This window comes from Ranitomeya variabilis, chromosome 8, assembly GCF_051348905.1.
Source record: "Ranitomeya variabilis isolate aRanVar5 chromosome 8, aRanVar5.hap1, whole genome shotgun sequence".
NCBI classification, from domain to species: Eukaryota; Metazoa; Chordata; class Amphibia; order Anura; family Dendrobatidae; genus Ranitomeya; species Ranitomeya variabilis.
In genome coordinates, this window is record NC_135239.1 from 169209271 (window position 1) to 169227318 (window position 18048).

General features: G+C 43.4%; 1 protein-coding gene across 3 annotated transcripts in view; it reads right to left on the minus strand.

Moving 5' to 3' along the window:
- Window positions 1–9829: 9829 nt before the first annotated feature.
- The window catches only part of LOC143788886 (protein shisa-4-like), a 29346-nt gene continuing 21127 nt past the window's right edge, over window positions 9830–18048 (minus strand). For 2 of the 3 annotated variants that reach the window (XM_077278808.1, XM_077278807.1), the window contains exon 5: window positions 9830–11753. In XM_077278808.1, the coding sequence (XP_077134923.1) occupies window positions 11719–11753 (35 nt within the window). In that variant the 3' untranslated portion in view covers window positions 9830–11718. The remainder of the gene's footprint in view (window positions 11754–18048) is intronic. The other variant, XM_077278809.1, reaches the window with a different exon arrangement.

Genomic DNA, 18048 nt, shown 5'->3' on the forward strand with positions numbered 1-18048 from the left:
TCTGTTTAATTTACTATCAATGAACCCATGCAGATGTTTGGGGAAGCCAGGATTGGGACCCTCCAGTCACTTGGCCCCATGGATACATTTGGAAAAGCGAAGATTGGGACCCACCGGTCTACATGGAGATGTTCAGAGAAACCAGGTTGTGATCCTCTGATCAATTGGCCACTTGCCTCAGTGAACTGTTAGCTTCCTAAGATTGTCGTTATCTCCTCTCAGTGCCAACCAAACTCAGGATGCCACTTCAACGTCGCTATCCAAGCAAAGGATTTTACAAATGTGCTGGTGATCGTTGCAACACATGTGAATTTGCTGCAAATAAGAAAAAAAAAATTGTCTTCCATAAGGCACAGTACACACTCGTTCATCAACTGCAACTCAGGCCAAGTTGTTTATTGCATCGAGTGCCGTGCAGGCAACCTCAAGTACACTGGTTGCACAGCCAGAAAATGAGCAAAAAGGATTGCTGAACATATTGCAAACATCAAAAATAACAAGTCAGTAGCATAGCTACCGAGGGGCAGAGGGTGCGGGCGCCCCGGGCCCGGAGCTCTGAGCGGGCCCACCCGGAGCTACGCTACTGTAACTGTACATTATGCGGCAGAGCAGGGAGTATCGATCTCCCGTCTCTGCCGCTATGGGGCCCCTGAGCAGGCGGGAGGGCCTGGTGCCAACAGTGGGCCCCCCACCGTCATCGGAAGATCAGCTGTACCGGCATTCAGCCGATACAGCTGATCGCATTGATGGGAGAAATAGCGCTGCGCTCCTTCTCCCATCATCCCTCTGTCAGTGTCGGCGTCTGACGTCGCCGACACTGACAGCGGGCGCGATGTCACTGCCCGGCGCCCGCTGTCAGCGGGAGCAGCGCAGGAACCAGGAAGAGAGGTATTTATTTAGGGGGCTGCTGCCTTATTACAGGATCTGCCTATGGGGGCTGCCTTTTTACAGGGTCTGCCTATAGGGGTGCTGCCTCATTACAGGGTCTGACTATGGGGGTGCTGCCTTATTACAGGGTCTGACTATGGGGGCTGCCTTTTTACAGGGTCTGCCTATAGGGGTGCTGCCTTTTTACAGGGTCTGACTATTTAGGCTGCCTTACTTTTCTCCGCGGTATCCCCATGGGGTATGGTTCTGATAAAATAAAGTAGCTTTTTTAATATGTATGTTTATCTGTTTCTATTTTGTTCTCAATAAAAGAAATTGAAATTCTATTCATGGTTGGCTTCTTTAAGATGGCGGTAATTTGACCGTCATCTTTGGGTGTTTTTCTTACTACAGGGTCTGACTATTTAGGCTGCCTTATTACAGGGTCTGACTATGGGTGCTGCCTTATTACAGGGTCTGACTATGGGTGCTGCCTTATTACAGGGTCTGCCTATAGTGGTGCTGCCTTATTACAGGGTCTGACTACAGTGGTGCTGCCTTATTACAGGGTCTGACTATATAATATCAAAATGGCGGTATTGTATGGCAACATAACGTGAGTAGAATAGTTATATACTCTAACTGTTGCACACTTGCCGGACTAAAACCAGTCGTTGCTATCAAATGCAAGGGGGATGTGGAAACCACAGAAAAATGACCAAAAGAGGAAGACTATACTCAAAAAAACTCTTTATTAAATGCAAAATACATATAAATAATGACAAAAACCAGACAAAAATGGAACAAAATGGAGAGATGGTGCAGGTCACAAAAGAAATGCTACGGTGCAAACACACGACGTGCAGACCGGGAAATGACCCCAAAACCAGGGAGAACCAAAGTGGTACCACCACAACCTGCACGTCATTGGGTGGTTGCCATGGTTTGGCGATGCCCCTGCATGACGTCGCCACCGCTGCGAGCTACGAGTTGCCTTGGTGATGCCTGCGTCACTTCCGGAGCGCGCTGCCGCTGGTACTGGCGGTGCTGTATATAAACCCCGGCATATTGGTCATCTGACACGCCCCCTGACGAAGGAGTTTACCTCCGAAACGCGCGTCGGGCTGACGTGCAGTCCGTGGATCTGGTACACATCCGTGAGCCACCCGGACCAGGTAATATATACCGAGGCAGCTTTGTCTGCCTAACATGGAGGTTGTGGTGGTACCACTTTAGTTCTCCCTGGTTTTGGGGTAGTGGCTCCAGCGATGGCTGGTAGTAAACAGTAGCATAGGCAGTCTGGTCTTTCATAATTGGTTACCCTGGACATTTAGTACCTTTTTGTCCTCCATATACATTTGTGTAGTATTTTAACCCACTGTGGTATCTATATGGTTGAATTATGTGTCCTAGGGTACAACAAAATGACAAATTGGTATGTGCTACATAGATATCAGCCACTTCGGCTTGTTTGTGGTATCCCCTATACTAACACCTTATAATTATAACAGGGAACCATTTCCCGGTCTGCACGTCGTGTGTTTGCACGGTAGCATTTCTTTTGTGACCTGCACCATCTCTCCATTTTGTTCCATTTTTGTCTGGTTTTTGTCATTATTTATATGTATTATTTTGCATTTAATAGAGTTCTTTTGAGTATAGTCATCCTCTTTTGGTCGTTTTTCTGTGGTTTCTACATCCCCCTTGCTTAGGGTCTGACTATAGTGGTGCTGCCTTATTACAGGGTCGGACTATGGAGGTGCTGCCTTTTTACAGGGTCTGCCTATAGGGGTGCTGCCTTATTACAAGGTCTGCCTATAGGGGGCTGCCTTATTACAGGGTCTGACTATGGGTGCTGCCTTATTACAGGGTCTGACTATGGGTGCTGCCTTATTACAGGGTCTGACTATGGGTGCTGCCTTATTACAGGGTCTGCCTATAGGGGGGCTGCCTCATTACAGGGTCTGACTATGGGGGTGCTGCCTTATTACAGGGTCTGACTATGGGGGTGCTCCATTATTACAGGGTCTGACTATGGGGGCTGCCTTATTACAGGGTCTGCCTATAGGGGTGCTGCCTTTTTACAGGGTCTTGACTATAGGAGTGAACCAAAACCCTAGCTACGCCTCTGACAATAGTATATACTTAGGAGCGGTAAAACATTTCACCTTTATACACAAAGGAAATCTTATTTATTTATTTATTTTTAAGCCCTTTAAAAACAAAATTCAAACAACCAATTCGTGGAGGAAATTGGCTAAAATCTTTAGCCCTCAGGGGCATTTTGGATTCTTCACTTGGACACTAAGCTTTCAGAAGGAATGAACTATAAAAACGACTTCTTGTATTAACTAATCAATTTCATATTAATTAGCAATGTCAATACAGTATATATATATCTAATTGTCTAAGGGTCACTCTGTCCTGTCTCTGTCCTTCTCGCTGTCACGGATATTCATTGGTTGCGGCCTCTGTCTGTCATGGAATCCAAGTCGCTGATTGGTCTCGGCAGCTGCCTGTCATGGCTGCCGTGACCAATCAGCGACGGGCACAGTCCGATTAGTCCCTCCCCTACTCCCCTGCAGTCACTGCCCGGCGCCCGCTCCATAATCCCCTTCCCCTCCAGTCACTGCTCACACAGGGTTAATGGCAGCGGTAACGGGCCGGGGTGTAACGCACTCCATTACCGCTGCTATTAACCCTGTGTGTCCCCAACTATTTACTATTGACGCTGCCTATGCAGAATCAATAGTAAAAATGTCATATTAAAATAATAAAAAAAAACCATGCTATACTCACCATCCGCCGCCTTTCACGCTGCTAGTGACGCTACGGTGACCGCTCCATGCAAGCAGCAGGTTCCGGTCCCAAGGATGGTATGCCAGAAGGACCTTCCATGACGTCACGGTCATGTGACCGCGACGTGATCACAGGCCCTCCGAGAAGGACTTTCCATGACGTCGCTGTCACATGACCGTGACGTCATGGAAGGTCCTTCTGGCATACCATCCTGGGACCAGAAGCTGCCGCCTGCGGTCGTCACGGTCATGTGACCGTGACGTCATCACAGGTCCTGCGCGAGAAGGACCTGCCGTGACGTCACGGTCATGTGACCGCGACGTCATCACACCCTGGGACTGGAAACTGAAACCTGCACCGCACACAGGGCCAGGACTTCAACGGGCCTTCGGAGGGTGAGTATATGTTTATTGTTTACTTTAACTCTGTATACTACGTGGCTCTGTGCTGTAAACTCCGTCGCTGTGCAATATACTATGTGGGCTGTGCAATATACTACGTGGCTGGGCAATATACTATGTGACTAGGCAATATACTACGTGGACATGCATATTCTAGAATACCCGATGCGTTAGAATCGGGCCACCATCTAATATATATATATATTTTTTTTTTATACACCGCATCAGTTTTAACATCCCAGCAATTGCTTTACTTAATATTGACCATGTGATTATTATATTTTCTTTACTTTATTGCATCACTGAAATCAGTTTGGTAAAAATCGTTCTGAAATCACACACACCAAAATGGAATCAGGTTTAACTAACAGTGATTGGTCTTCTCTATGTATATAACTAAACTCTTTATAAATTGAACTTTTATCATCTGGATGGCAGTTCTGGACTTTAATCCCCCCCCCCCCCTTCCAATCCCATGTTTGGCTGCAATCACCAGCAGGATCGGCACGTTCCGGATATCTCCAACCGAGATCTCCAATTGCAATGGTGTGGTGAGCTAATCCCTACATTTTTCCTTTCACAGTTGGGGTAGTCGGCCCTGGAAGCCCCGTAGTTGCAGCTGATCTAATCCCAGGGAGTCAGCGGAAGGGTGTCATTTTGTACCATCTTAGGTATTGTGCTAGGACTGTTCTATATGTTATCTGTTGGTGGTTCAATAAAGTATTGCCAAGCTGTGTTGTCTTACCATTCTGCCCGTGGGAAAGCAGAGTGGGCGTTCAGTGGGATGAGCCCTGGTCCATGCGATCTCAGGCACCCACTGATCCTCATTTCTCCACAATCACTCTTATATAATGATCGGAGGGACATGAAAGGAATGACGAGTATGTAACATTTATATTTTAGGCTCCGAAAATAAATAGGACCATATAGGCATGAGAAACAAGTTTGTGCCCCAACTGTAATAAAACTGGTGCAAAAGATTGTAGTCAATTTCCAAGTACCCATTGCCTCTGAGCTGGATTTTTTTATGATATGACAGATTACATATTGAGATCTCTGGCCGAAAAATTTTGTTCTGGTTACTGACCATTCAAGCATTTAGTAGTCGATACTAGACTTCATTAATAGGACCTTCCAACATGTCTCAAGTCTTAGGTCACACGATTTTCAATATCAGTGCAGCATTATTCATTTTTGATCCATCGTTCATTACATTCATAGTAGGTGTGTCGAATGGGGGTATTTAGTGATATCTGAATGTAATGACACCTATACAAGAACAGCAGGGAGTCCATCTTGTTATAATAAAAAAAATAGAATTCTTAGACGATAGTAGTATATCGAATAAAAGAACCATCCACATTTATTGTCAAAAAACTAGTTTAACAGAAATAAAATCATATATAAATCAGGACACAGAAATTCAACAGAAAAACAAACTAATTTCCAGCAAGGTGAATAAAAACTTATTTACAAAACTCTACGTCATACAGAGACATTTTGCTTCAGGCGCTTCTCCAAAGTTGCTTCCGTTTAGATCTCCTGTCAGATGTTTAACCCCTTCATGACCCAGCCTATTTTGGCCTTAATGACCTTGCCGTTTTTTGCAATTCTGACCAGTGTCCCTTTATGAGGTAATAACTCAGGAACGCTTCAACGGATCCTAGCGATTCTGAGATTGTTTTTTCGTGACATATTGGGCTTCATGTTAGTGGTAAATTTAGGTCGATAATTTCTGAGTTTATTTGTGAAAAAAATGGAAATTTGGCAAAAATTTTGAAAATTTCGCAATTTTCACATTTTGAATTTTTATTCAGTTAAACCAGAGAGTTATGTGACACAAAATAGTTAATAAATAACATTTCCCACATGTCTACTTTACATCAGCACAATTTTGGAAACAATTTTTTTTTTTGCTAGGAAGTTATAAGGGTTAAAATTTGACCAGTGATTTCTCATTTTTACAACAAAATTTACAAAACCATTTTTTTTAGGGACCACCTCACATTTGAAGTCAGTTTGAGGGTTCTATATGGCTGAAAATACCCCAAAGTGACACCATTCTAAAAACTGCACCCCTCAAGGTGCTCAAAACCACATTCAAGTAGTTTATTAACCCTTCAGGTGTTTCACAGCAGCAGAAGCAACATGGAAGTAAAAAATGAACATTTACCTTTTTAGTCACAAAAATGATCTTTTAGCGAATTTTTTTTTATTTTCCCAAGGGTAAAAGGAGAAACTGGACCACGAACGTTGTTGTCCAATTTGTTCTGAGTACGCTGATACCTCATATGTGGGGGTAAACCACTGTTTGGGCGCACGGCAGGGCTCGGAAGGGAAGGAGCGCCATTTGACTTTTTCAATGAAAAATTATCTCCATCGCTAGCAGACACCATGTCACGTTTGGAGAGCCCCTGTGTGCCTAAACATTGGAGCTTCCCCACAAGTGACCCCATTTTGGAAACTAGACCCCCCAAGGAACTTATCTAGAAGCATAGTGACCACTTTAAACTCTCAGGTGCTTCACAAATTGATCCGTAAAAATGAAAAAGTACTTTTTTTTCACACAAAATTTCTTTTAGCCTCAATTTTTTCATTTTCACATGGGCAACAGGATAAAATGGATCCTAAAATTTGTTGGGCAATTTCTTCTGAGTACGCCGATACCTCATATGTGGGGGTAAACCACTGTTTGGGTGCACGGCAAGGCTCGGAAGGGGAGGCGTGCCATTTGACTTTTTGAATGGAAAATTAGCTCCAATCATTAGCGGACACCATGTCGCGTTTGGAGATCCCCTGTGTGCCTAAACATTGGAGCTCCCCTACAAGTGACCCCATTTTGGAAACTAGACCCCCCAAGGAACTTATCTAGATGCATAGTGAGCACTTATAACCCCCAGGTGCTTTACAGAAGTTTATAACGCAGAGCCGTGAAAATAAAAAATAATTTTTCTTTCCTCAAAAATGATTTTTAGCCCAGAATTTTTTATTTTCCCAAGAGTAATAGGAGAAATTGGACCCCAAATGTTGTTGTCCAGTTTGTCCTGAGTACAATGATACCCCATATGTGGGGGTAAACCACTGTTTGGGCGCACCGCAGGGCTCGGAAGGGAAGGCACGCCATTTGGCTTTTTGAATGGAAAATTAGCTCCAATCATTAGCGGACACCATGTCGCGTTTGGAGAGCCCCTGTGTGCCTAAACATTGGAACTCCCGCACAAGTGACCCCATTTTGGAAACTAGACCTCCGAAGGAACTAATCTAGATGTGTGGTGAGCACTTTGAACCCCCAAGTGCTTCACAGAAGTTTATAAATGCAGAGCCATGAAAATAAAAAATAATTTTTCTTTTCTCAAAAATGATTTTTTAGCCCACATTTTTTTATTTTCCCAAGGGTAACAGGAGAAATTGGACCCCAAAAGTTGTTGTCCAGTTTCTCCTGAGTACGCTGATACCCCATATGTGGGGGTAAACCACTGTTTTGGCACACGTCGGGGTTTGGAAGGGAAGTAGTGACGTTTTAAAATGCAGACTTTGATGGAATGGTCTGCGGGCGTCACATTGCATTTGCAGAGCCCCTGATGTGCCTAAACAGTAGAAACACCCCACAAGTGACCCCATTTTGGAAACTAGACCCCCCCAAGGAACTTATCTAGATGTGTGGTGAGCACGTTCAACCCCCAAGTGCTTCACAGAAGTTTATAACGCAGAGCCGTGAAAATAAAAAATAATTGTTCTTTACTCAAAAATTATGTTTTAGCAAGTAATTTCTTATTTTTGCAAGGGTATCAGGAGAAATTGGACCCCAACAGTTGTTGCCCAGTTTGTCCTGAGTACGCTGGTACCCCAAATGTGGGGGTAAACCACTGTTTGGGCGCACGTCAGGGCTAGGGAGGGAGCACCATTTGACTTTTTGAACGCAAGATTGGCTGGAATCAATGGTGGCGCCATGTTGCGTTTGGAGACCCCTGATGTGCCTAAACAGTGGAAACCCCTCAATTCTAACTTCAACACTAACCCCAACACACCCCTAATCCTAATCCCAACTGTAGCCATAACCCTAATCACAACCCTAACCCCAACACACCCCTAACCACAACCCTAACCCCAACACACCCGTAACCCTAATTCCAATCCTAATCCTAACCCTAATCCTAACCCTAATCCCAACCCTAACCACAACTGTAACCCCAACACACCCCTAACCCTATCCGTAACCCTAACCACAAGCCTAATCTTAACCCTATTTCTAACCCTAGCCCTAATTCCAACCCTAACTCTAATTCCAACCGTAACCCTAAGGCTATGTGCCCACGTTGCGGATTCGTGTGAGATTTTTCCGCACGATTTTTGAAAAATCTGCAGGTAAAAGGCACTGCGTTTTACCTGCGGATTTACAGCAGATTTCCAGTGTTTTGTGCGGATTTCACCTGCGGATTCCTATTGAGGAACAGGTGTAAAATGCTGCGGAATCTGCACAAAGAATTGACATGCTGCGGAAAATACAACGCAGCGTTTCTGCACGGAATTTTCCGCACCATGGGCACAGCGGATTTGGTTTTCCATAGGTGTACATGGTACTGTAAACCTGATGTAAAACTGCTACGAATTCGCAGCGGCCAATCCGCTGCGGATCCGCGGCCAAATCCGCTGCGGATCCGCAGCCAAATCCACACTGTGTGCACATGCCATAACCCTAACCCTACCCCTACCCCTACCCCTACCCCTAGTTCTAACCCTAGTTCTAACCCTAACCCTAGTGGAAAAAGAAAAAAAAATATTTTCTTTATTTTATTATTGTCCCTACCTATGGGGGTGATAAAGGGGGGGGTTTATTTATTATTTTTTTTATTTTGATCGCTGTGATAGAACCTACCACAGCGATCAAAATGTACTTGTAACGAATCTGCCAGCCGGCAGATTCGGCGGGCGCACTGAGCATGCGCCCGCCATCTTGGAAGATGGCGGCGCCCAGGGAGAAGACGGACCGACTTCGGGAGGCTCGGTAAGTATGAGGGGGTGGTGGATCAGAGCACGGGGGGGGGAATCGGAGGACGGGGGGAGCGGACAGGAGCACGGGGGAGCGGACAGGAGCACGGGGGAGCGAACAGGGGGACGGAGGGGGGTACCGGACAGAACGGAGGACTGGAGAGGAGATCGGGGGCGGTGGGGGGGCCAGAACATGATTTCCAGCCATGGCAGATGCTATTGCAGCATCGGCCATGGCTGGATTGCAATATTTCACCATTTTCATAGGTGAAATATTGCAAATTGCTCTGATTGGCTGTTGCACTTTCAACAGCCAATCAGAGCGATCGTAGCCACGTGGGGGCAAAGCCACCCCCCCTAGGCTGAAGTACAACTCCCCCTCTCCCTGCAGATCGGGTAAAATAGGAGTTAACCCTTTCACCCGATCTGCAGGGATGCGATCATTCCATGACGCCACATAGGCGTCATGGGTCGGGAAGGGGTTAAATAGAATTGGGGAAGATGTAAGTAGCAGATTGGGCACATTTGATGCCAAAAGTGCACGTGGGAGTGTTTCCGACCTCATACTATTACTTTGTTAAGCATTTCCACTAATTTGTCATCTGCATCTCTGCCATCATATCTGGGTAACAATGCCAGAAAAGTTGTTTGGGGACCCCTTAACATGCCCCATGGCTACGTATACATGAAGTCTTATTGCTGAGTTTTTGGAGCAGAAGCTTGAAGTTTTTGAAATTTGGGAGGAAGATTTGAAGAGTTTTATCTAATTAAAAAAAAAAAAAAAAAAAAAAAAACTTAGGGTATGTGCACACAGTTTGTTGCATTTTTGCGGAGCAGCTCCTCATCAAAAAACCTTTGGAAACTTTCTCCAATTGAAAAGCTTTTTTTTAATTTTCCTGAAAAAGTTTTGAAAAACATCTGGTGGAAAATGGAAAGTGTATGTCACTTCTTTGAAATGGATCCTTAAGGAAACCTCTCTAAATTAGGTACTGTCAAATCAGTAGGTTCCAAAAAAACTTCAAAAACTCTTCAGGAAAAAAAAATATATAGAAAAAACACCTTCAAAAATTCCCCAAGGGTATGTGCACTAAAACATCTATTGCAGGCAGGTTCCACCCAAAATCTGCCTGAAAAAAAAAAAAAATAAAAAATGCTGCAAAAGTGCCCCCCAAAAATTAACATAATGCCAAACAAAATGTCAAAACGAAGTTGTGCACGTTACTCCTTTTAACCACTTCAGGGATTGGAAAAGTTGAATGTTAAAAAATGACACACATTCTTCTAGCACCTTCTTACTTAACATTAAAACGTGAAAACTCGTCCAAAACAAGAGAATTTTCTGAACCAGTTTCTGCTTAAAAACTCATGGTTTTTGAAGATCTCAAAAAACTATATGCTTTTACCACTCAACTCTACGCGAACACTGTGGCCGGTTCAACATAGACAGTATGGCCACCGATTTCCTGTCCTCCAGCAAAGTCCAATTCAGACATGTGAATGGGAATCCAAGAAAAGGACATTAAGGCACATTTTTATTTCTACAACAAAGCCACAACTCGCCACATTCCCTGACAACTAGAGATTGTCAGCTCATGCTGAAAGTTGTGGTTTCTACCAAGGTCAAAGGAGACTACTGCTCTTATCTTCTCAAGACAATAGCAGAAGGAACAGCAAATCAAGGTCATACTCATCTCTTTCTGCAGTAAAAAAAAAATTCCCTCTAGATTATTTGGTAAAAGGCAAATATAAAAACATTCTTTTCTAGCCATTCCTTATCCAATGGTTTCTTCCTACACCAAAAATAAATACACCACTTGAAAAAAATCTTAACGTTGATAACTGCTGCTATAAAACATCAAGAGAACACATCATGCTACAATTATGGTGCAACCAGCAGCATGAAGGTCACGAAACGTGTCATGGAAGATCACGACCATTAGTGGCTATAATGTATTTCACACGTAATACTAAATACATGGAACGCTATAGGGACTGATTTGCAGTAAGAAAACAAAATGCTATCTATATAGTAGCTATTTTTGTGGGGTTTCACTGCGTCGTTCAATTTTTTTAATGTTTTTATCCCTACAAATTTAGGTATTTTTATCTTTAGTTGTAATTGGTCCACAACAAGCATGTCATCCTGATCATAGAAAACTAACCACTATCCAGCTGCAAGAAAGGTAAACTCAATTTCTTGGGTTATGGTCCCCTTGGGCTATGACTCCCCCATTTTTGTTCTTCTACTCCAACTTCTATCTGACACCTACCGTCCATTATCAATCTTTAGTTTTTCCCCACCAGCATTCCTCCCCCATTCCAAAGCTGTAGAAGAATTCTTTGCAGTTGTGTTATTTAATGGCGGAGACCCTGTATCTCCTGGGATAAAGGCGTCCAATACTGCCAATATCTGGGTACGTTTCCTCTACATTCATGGCTTGTTGCATTATACAGGTTTTACAATTTTTTCCCCCCCAAGCGACACGTTAAAAAAAAATATTTGAGACAAAAGAATTGTGCAAAAGGGCACAGAAACAATAAAACAATGGGTACAATAATTATTGCACTCAGGCAATCCTGGAACCAACTAAAAGATGTAACTTTTGTCTGAGTGAAGATGAAGTCGTATCTGTTGTCCATCCAGAGTACAAGTTAGCTCTGTTTATGGCATTTCTTCAAAAGCCTTGTTATCTGCACCTGTAGGAAGAAGATGGAGTTAGGCAAGTGAAAGCTCAGGAGATGTTAAAAAAAACAACAAAAAAAAAAAAAAACACAACACGGAATATTTCACTTGTCCAACATTAAAAGGTCCAAGTATCAACCGAGATGTTTGGACTTATATGCCTCATGACCCAAAATCAATAGCCTCACATATACCTATGAGGATGTTGAGTTTAGGACCGCGAGGCCCGATACAGGACCATACTTGGACCATGAATGTTGGATGTGTTAGGCTAAGTTCCCACTATGAGTTTTTGCTGCCGCATATTTTTGTTGCGCAAAAAAAAAAAAAACCCGCAGAGTATTACAGTTCCAGCAAAGTAGAGGCACAGCATAAATTGACCTGCGGTACGCGCTTGAAACCTGCAAACTGTCAATTTCTCTTGAGATAAATATGCATTTTATTTGCGGATTTCCGGATAGACTTCTATGAAATGAGGAAAATCCACAGGTAAAAAAAAAAGTGCAGTAAAAACCTATGTAATCTGCACATGACTGTATCAATAAGGTTTTAGAAAAACAAAGTAATATGAAGTTTCCAAAACAAAGTTTTATTTAAAGTATAACATACGACAAGAAGACAAAAACTGCATGTAAAAAAAGAAAATGCACTAAAAAACGCAATTAAAAAAACAAAATTTAGCCAATTGGTGCAGAAATGCTGTAGAAAATATGCAAGATAAAAAAAAACCAATTACTTGTGGGAACTTAACCTTAAACTGACCTGTGGGTAAAATCCCTCCCTGTATGATCTCTGTTATTTGGATGGAATGAACACCACAGCATGAGATACAAAACAAGAACAAAACAAACTTAAAACAAAAATACAGCGGTGTACAGGGCATCATCTGGTTAACGTTCAGAACTTAAAGGGGTTTTCTCACGAACAAAGTTAATGTTGAAATTGATATTAATCAATAGATTTTGGAATAATAACAACTTCCACAATTGGATGTGTTTATTTCAGCACAGGAACATTTTATTTAATCTTATACATGTGCCCCTGCTGTGTACAGTGTACTGTCTGTGTCTGACCGTACAGGAACATGGTCTGATCATACCACAGCTCCTGGGCAGGGGAGGAAGCAAAAGAGTATACAGACATTAAGGCAGGGGACCACAGCTGATTCTTTCGGTGAGATAACACATTTTTTAAATCAGGCAGCGAGATGCTTTATTTAAAAAAAAAATATATGTATATTTGCGATTCCATGCTGCAATGACTGTATACTTTTTTTTGCATCCTCCCCTTCCCCGGAGCTGTGGTGTAATCAGACCATGTCCCTGTACATCAGACACAGCCATTACACAGTACACAGCAGGGACACATTTATAAGATTTAGGGTATGTGCACACGTTGCAGATTTCCTGCAGAACTGCAGCTTTTTTTTCCACGCAGAAACGCTGCAGATCCGCAAGTGATTTACAGCACAATGTAAATCAATGGCAAAAAAAATGCTGTGCTAATGGTGTGGAAAAAACTGCATGGAAAACGCAGCAGATTCAAAAAAGGACCATGTCAATGCTTTTTGCAGATCTGCTGCGTTTCTGCACCCATTCCATAATAGAAATTTGCAGGGGTAAAAAAAGGAAGAAATCCGCACAAAAATCTGCAACCTGTGCACATACCAAAAAAAGGCGCAGATTCTGACCTGCGTTTTCTGCCAAGAAATTCAGAATCTGCACAGAAAATTCCACAGTCACATCTGCAACGTGTGCACATAGCCTATCTCAGCACAGGAACATTTTATTTAAACACATCCAATTGAGGAAATTAATATTATTCCAAGATGTATTAATTAAAATGTAACTTTGTCGTTGGGTAAACCCCTTTAAGGCCACGTGCACAAGGCGTCTTTTAGACAAGGTGGTACTCTCATAGTCTTTGAAGTAGAAGACCAAGAGTGTTTTTTCTAAAAGTCCCTCTCTTTTTCTTATACATTTTATATATCAAATAGTGATGCCTGAAAAATGGACCGATCACAGATTTTGAAGGCTGAAGCAGTTAAGACGTTAGAAACGACAGAACATGTGCACAGCAAATTGTTTTGACATTGCAGTGCGTATGTACATTATTTTTCATTGCTATTGAGCGCTTTTTCAGGTGTGGAAGTGGAATCTGCCCGAAAAAGATGCCTGTGCACACGCCCTCACAGAATAAAGGATTTTTGTTTCGCCCAATGATGCACGCCCTTTGGTCTTTGCTGTAGTATGTGCTGAACCAAGGCAGAGCCCATGCATAAGAGTCCGACAATCATCTTTATTTTCAGTGAGACAATTTTTCTTATATTAAAATGGAATTTGTCAGCAGGTATTTGCTATGTAATCTGAGAGCAGCATGATGTAGGGGCAGATACCCTGATTCCAGCAATGTATCACTTAAAGCAGTTGTGATAGGATCACGATTTTCTCTGCTGCAGATCTAGCAGAGCTCTGAATGTCGAGCCCTTTATAATCCCGTCTACACCACTGCTTAGCAGCTGTCAATGCACAGTGTTCACAGAAAACTGGTGTGGGCTGGACCAGTAAGCACGAGATATCTAGTCCAGTAGCAATAATCTGCTGATAAAACACTGATTTTTTTAAAACAGCAAAACCCAGCCTAGTAAGTGACACATCGCTGGAATCAGGGTCGCTGCCCCTACATCATGCTATTCTCAGATGACATAACAAAAACCTGCTGATACCTTACCTTTCCATAGGGAGAAAAGAAGAGTTCATTTGGGTATGAAGGAATAAAGCGGAATTTTATTGAAAGTTCACGTTACATTTAAATACCAACAGTATACATAAAAAGATCCAATAAAGTGACACATGTGCAAAGCAAGAAAACAGTTCACTTGATACTCTGCTTTTTGCGGAGGTTTGCGCCATACCAACCTGCCTGTGCCGTACTTTGCTATATATGCACTTTATACTTGGATAGACTACTAGGCACTAAGGGGTTGAAGCAGTTGGAGGTTTCTGGGTGCCCTGTTTTCTTGCTTTGCACATGTGTCACTTTATTGGATCTTTTTATGTATACTGTTGGTATTTAAATGTAACGTGAACTTTCAATAAAATTCCGTTTTATTCCTTCATACCCAAATGAACTCTTCTTTTCTCCCTATGGAAATGTTGCTTTGAGTGGGTATACTGCTTCCTTGTATGGGCTAAATGGTAGCCTATCAGGTGGTTTAAATAATGTTTAAGAGGTTTTTCTGGCTATTAATATTTTCTGTGTTTTTCACAGTCATCCTCTATGTCGATATGGACTTCCGTGCCCGTGACCAGACGTGGCGCGCATTAATTAATGACACTGTGCAGGACGATATACAGGGGTGTTCTGTAGGAACTGACAGGAGTACACAAGATACTATTAACAAATTTAAGGACTTGATTAGGAAAAGGACACGTATCTGGTGGAATCATGCATTTTTAGAGCAATACATACAAAAAGATCTGATACCCCGTGGTTTACGTGTACAAGTCTTCCCATCTTTTCCTGTTGAAGACGAATTATTTAAAAACAAATGGGAGATGTTGACCAACACATGTTCCAAAGGTTTTTTGGAATTATTAAAAAACCTGAACCAGGACTCCCTTATTTCCTTGGAGAGTGAGATTGAGGAGCTACAGGTAGTCTTACGTAGGGATATGACGTCTGATGCCCTCAAAAAACTCAATGAGGAAATGGACTCCCTCTGTCAGAAATGGGCGAATGAAATTCAGTCCACTAAAAGTAAGAAATTTCAGAGGGATGTGGAAGACAAAAGATTATCACGGGTCTACCGATGGCAGAACAGCAATGATCGGTCAAGGTCTCGATTTAGAAATGCAACGTATTCTAGGTCACGATCTACTTCCGCCAGATCCAATTTGTCTGGAGACGATGAAGTGATGTCTAAGAATGCCAAACAGAGTGGAGCTTCAGGAGGCACAGGAAATAATAAACGAACAACTAGACAGACTGCCAAATCTAAAACTAATGTAGCAGCACCATCCGACTCCCAGGGGGGGCTCCAGGTAGTCAATTTATCCTCGTATCAACTTACAGATGCCCAGTTACAGCTTTTGTCTAAAGGATTTTCTTTTTCCCCTACTAATTCATTTCATTATTTTACAGCGATAAAGGATCTGCACCTGTTCTCCCGGAAACTGCTATTGAAAAAACTACATCAGAAAAAGAATCTTTGTGAACAGATGAGTGAGGCCGAGAGAGAGACACTCCAGAATTTGGAGGACCTCCTTAATGAGCAGGTTGGTCCACATACTAAGAGATTCCCTACCTCTTCCCTGCCCAGATCTACCAAGTTCCCCCCCTTGTCTCTGAGTCCGGCGATTGAGGTCTTCACCAAATGTGTTGGTGAGGACTTCAAAAAACTCTCAACAAGGAGACGCCATGATAATTTGACTCACAAAGAACGTTTAGCTTTATCTCAATTACAATCGTTACCAGATATTGTCTTTAAACCAGCAGACAAGGGGGGGAACATCGTGATCTGGCCACAGGAAAAATATGAGCGTGAGGCCCTCAGACAGCTGAGGAATCCCGAAACGTATTCTAAATTATCTTATAATCCTCTGGCTACTTTCTCTCTCGACCTACAAGGTATTTTGGTTCGAGCTCTGGATAGAGACATTATTACTAAACAGGTATTAGAGGGCCTAACGGTCAAATTTCCTAAAATTCCAACATTTTACCTGCTCCCTAAGGCTACGTTCACATTTGCGGTGTGCGCCGCAGCGTCGCCGCCGCAACGCACAACGCAGACAAAAACGCAACACAACGCATGCACAACGCTGCGTTTTGCGCCGCATGCGTTCAACGCATGCGGCGCAAAACGCAGCGTTTTTTGTAAACGCAGTTGCGTTTCCAACAAAAAACGCAGCGTTTTGCGCCGCATGCGTTTTTTGTGCAGTGAGTCATTCTTCATCCCACCCACCAAAAAAAGTGTCTACACAATAGATAAGGGCCACCAATGGCTAGAAGAGGGTTGGTGTTTATGTAATTGTGTATATATACCATGGCAGACATGAATTCCTCCCATTTGCTGGTATTCATGATGGAGCGTCCCTTGGACAGTGTTATCATGGATATGGAGATGGATTTAGCCTTGGCTCATGCCTATGCTGTCGCCTGTGCTCATCAAAGAGAAAGAGAAAAACGGAGATGGATTCATCGCAGATTTTGGATACACCCTATCTTGGAAGTCCGGGAGAGCCGTGGAGCATACCATAGCTTGTTTGGCGAACTGAATGAGAACCTGGAGAAGTATTTCGAGTACACCAGGATGTCTCAGGAGAGCTTCCGGTATCTTCTGCGTCGGGTGGAAGGAGCCATCAGCAGGCAGGATACTCAGCTCCGGAGAGCTATATCCGCAGAGGAGCGGCTGCTGGTGACTCTACGGTATGTAGCTGTTTGAATGACTTGAGATATGTTCGGCTACGTTCACATCTTCCCTTTTTTTTTTTTTTTTTTTCTTAATTTTTGTTGGGGGTGGTATGGTCAATGTACTTTTAGGCTGTGTTTCTACGGTCAGTAAGCTTGTTTGACGCTGCAGCGTCAAACAAGCAGCGTCCAGATGTTCCAGCATAGTGGAGGGGATTTTATGAAATCCCGTCTCCACTATGCGTGGAAACCCGCACGCGGAGGCCCTGCGACTCCGGACATGCTGCGCGTCTTTTCAGAACACAGCATGTCCGTACACCTTGCGGGGACGCAGCGTCCCCGCAAGGTATATCACAGGGCCCTACGGCGAGGGGTGCGATGATCCCGGATGTGTACTGTACACATCCGGCACCATTGCGTCCCAGGAAGGGGGCGGGGCTTATCGCCGACCGGCTTCGCCGCTGCAACGATAGCGCCGCGTCTCCGGACAGTGGAGACATACCCTTATAAATTGCAATGTACTAATGTAATTTCTTTATCTTCTTGGCAGTTTCCTGGCTACCGGAGAGACCTTGCGATCCCTTCAATTTCAGTTCCGGATTGGAGTCTCCACTCTCTCGGGAATTATTGCTGAGACCTGCCGCGCTTTGTGGGATAACCTCCGGGAAGAATTTTTACCCGTCCCTACAAGCGATATCTGGTTGGCCAACGCCGAGAAATTTGAGGAAGTGTGTTCGTTTCCAAACTGTATTGGCGCGGTGGATGGCAAGCACATTCGTATTACCAAGCCAGGGAAAAGTGGATCCCTTTTCTATAACTACAAAAAATATTTTTCCACTGTGCTGATGGCAATTGCCGGTGCGGACTGCCGTTTTCTGGCAGTCGACATTGGTGCTTTTG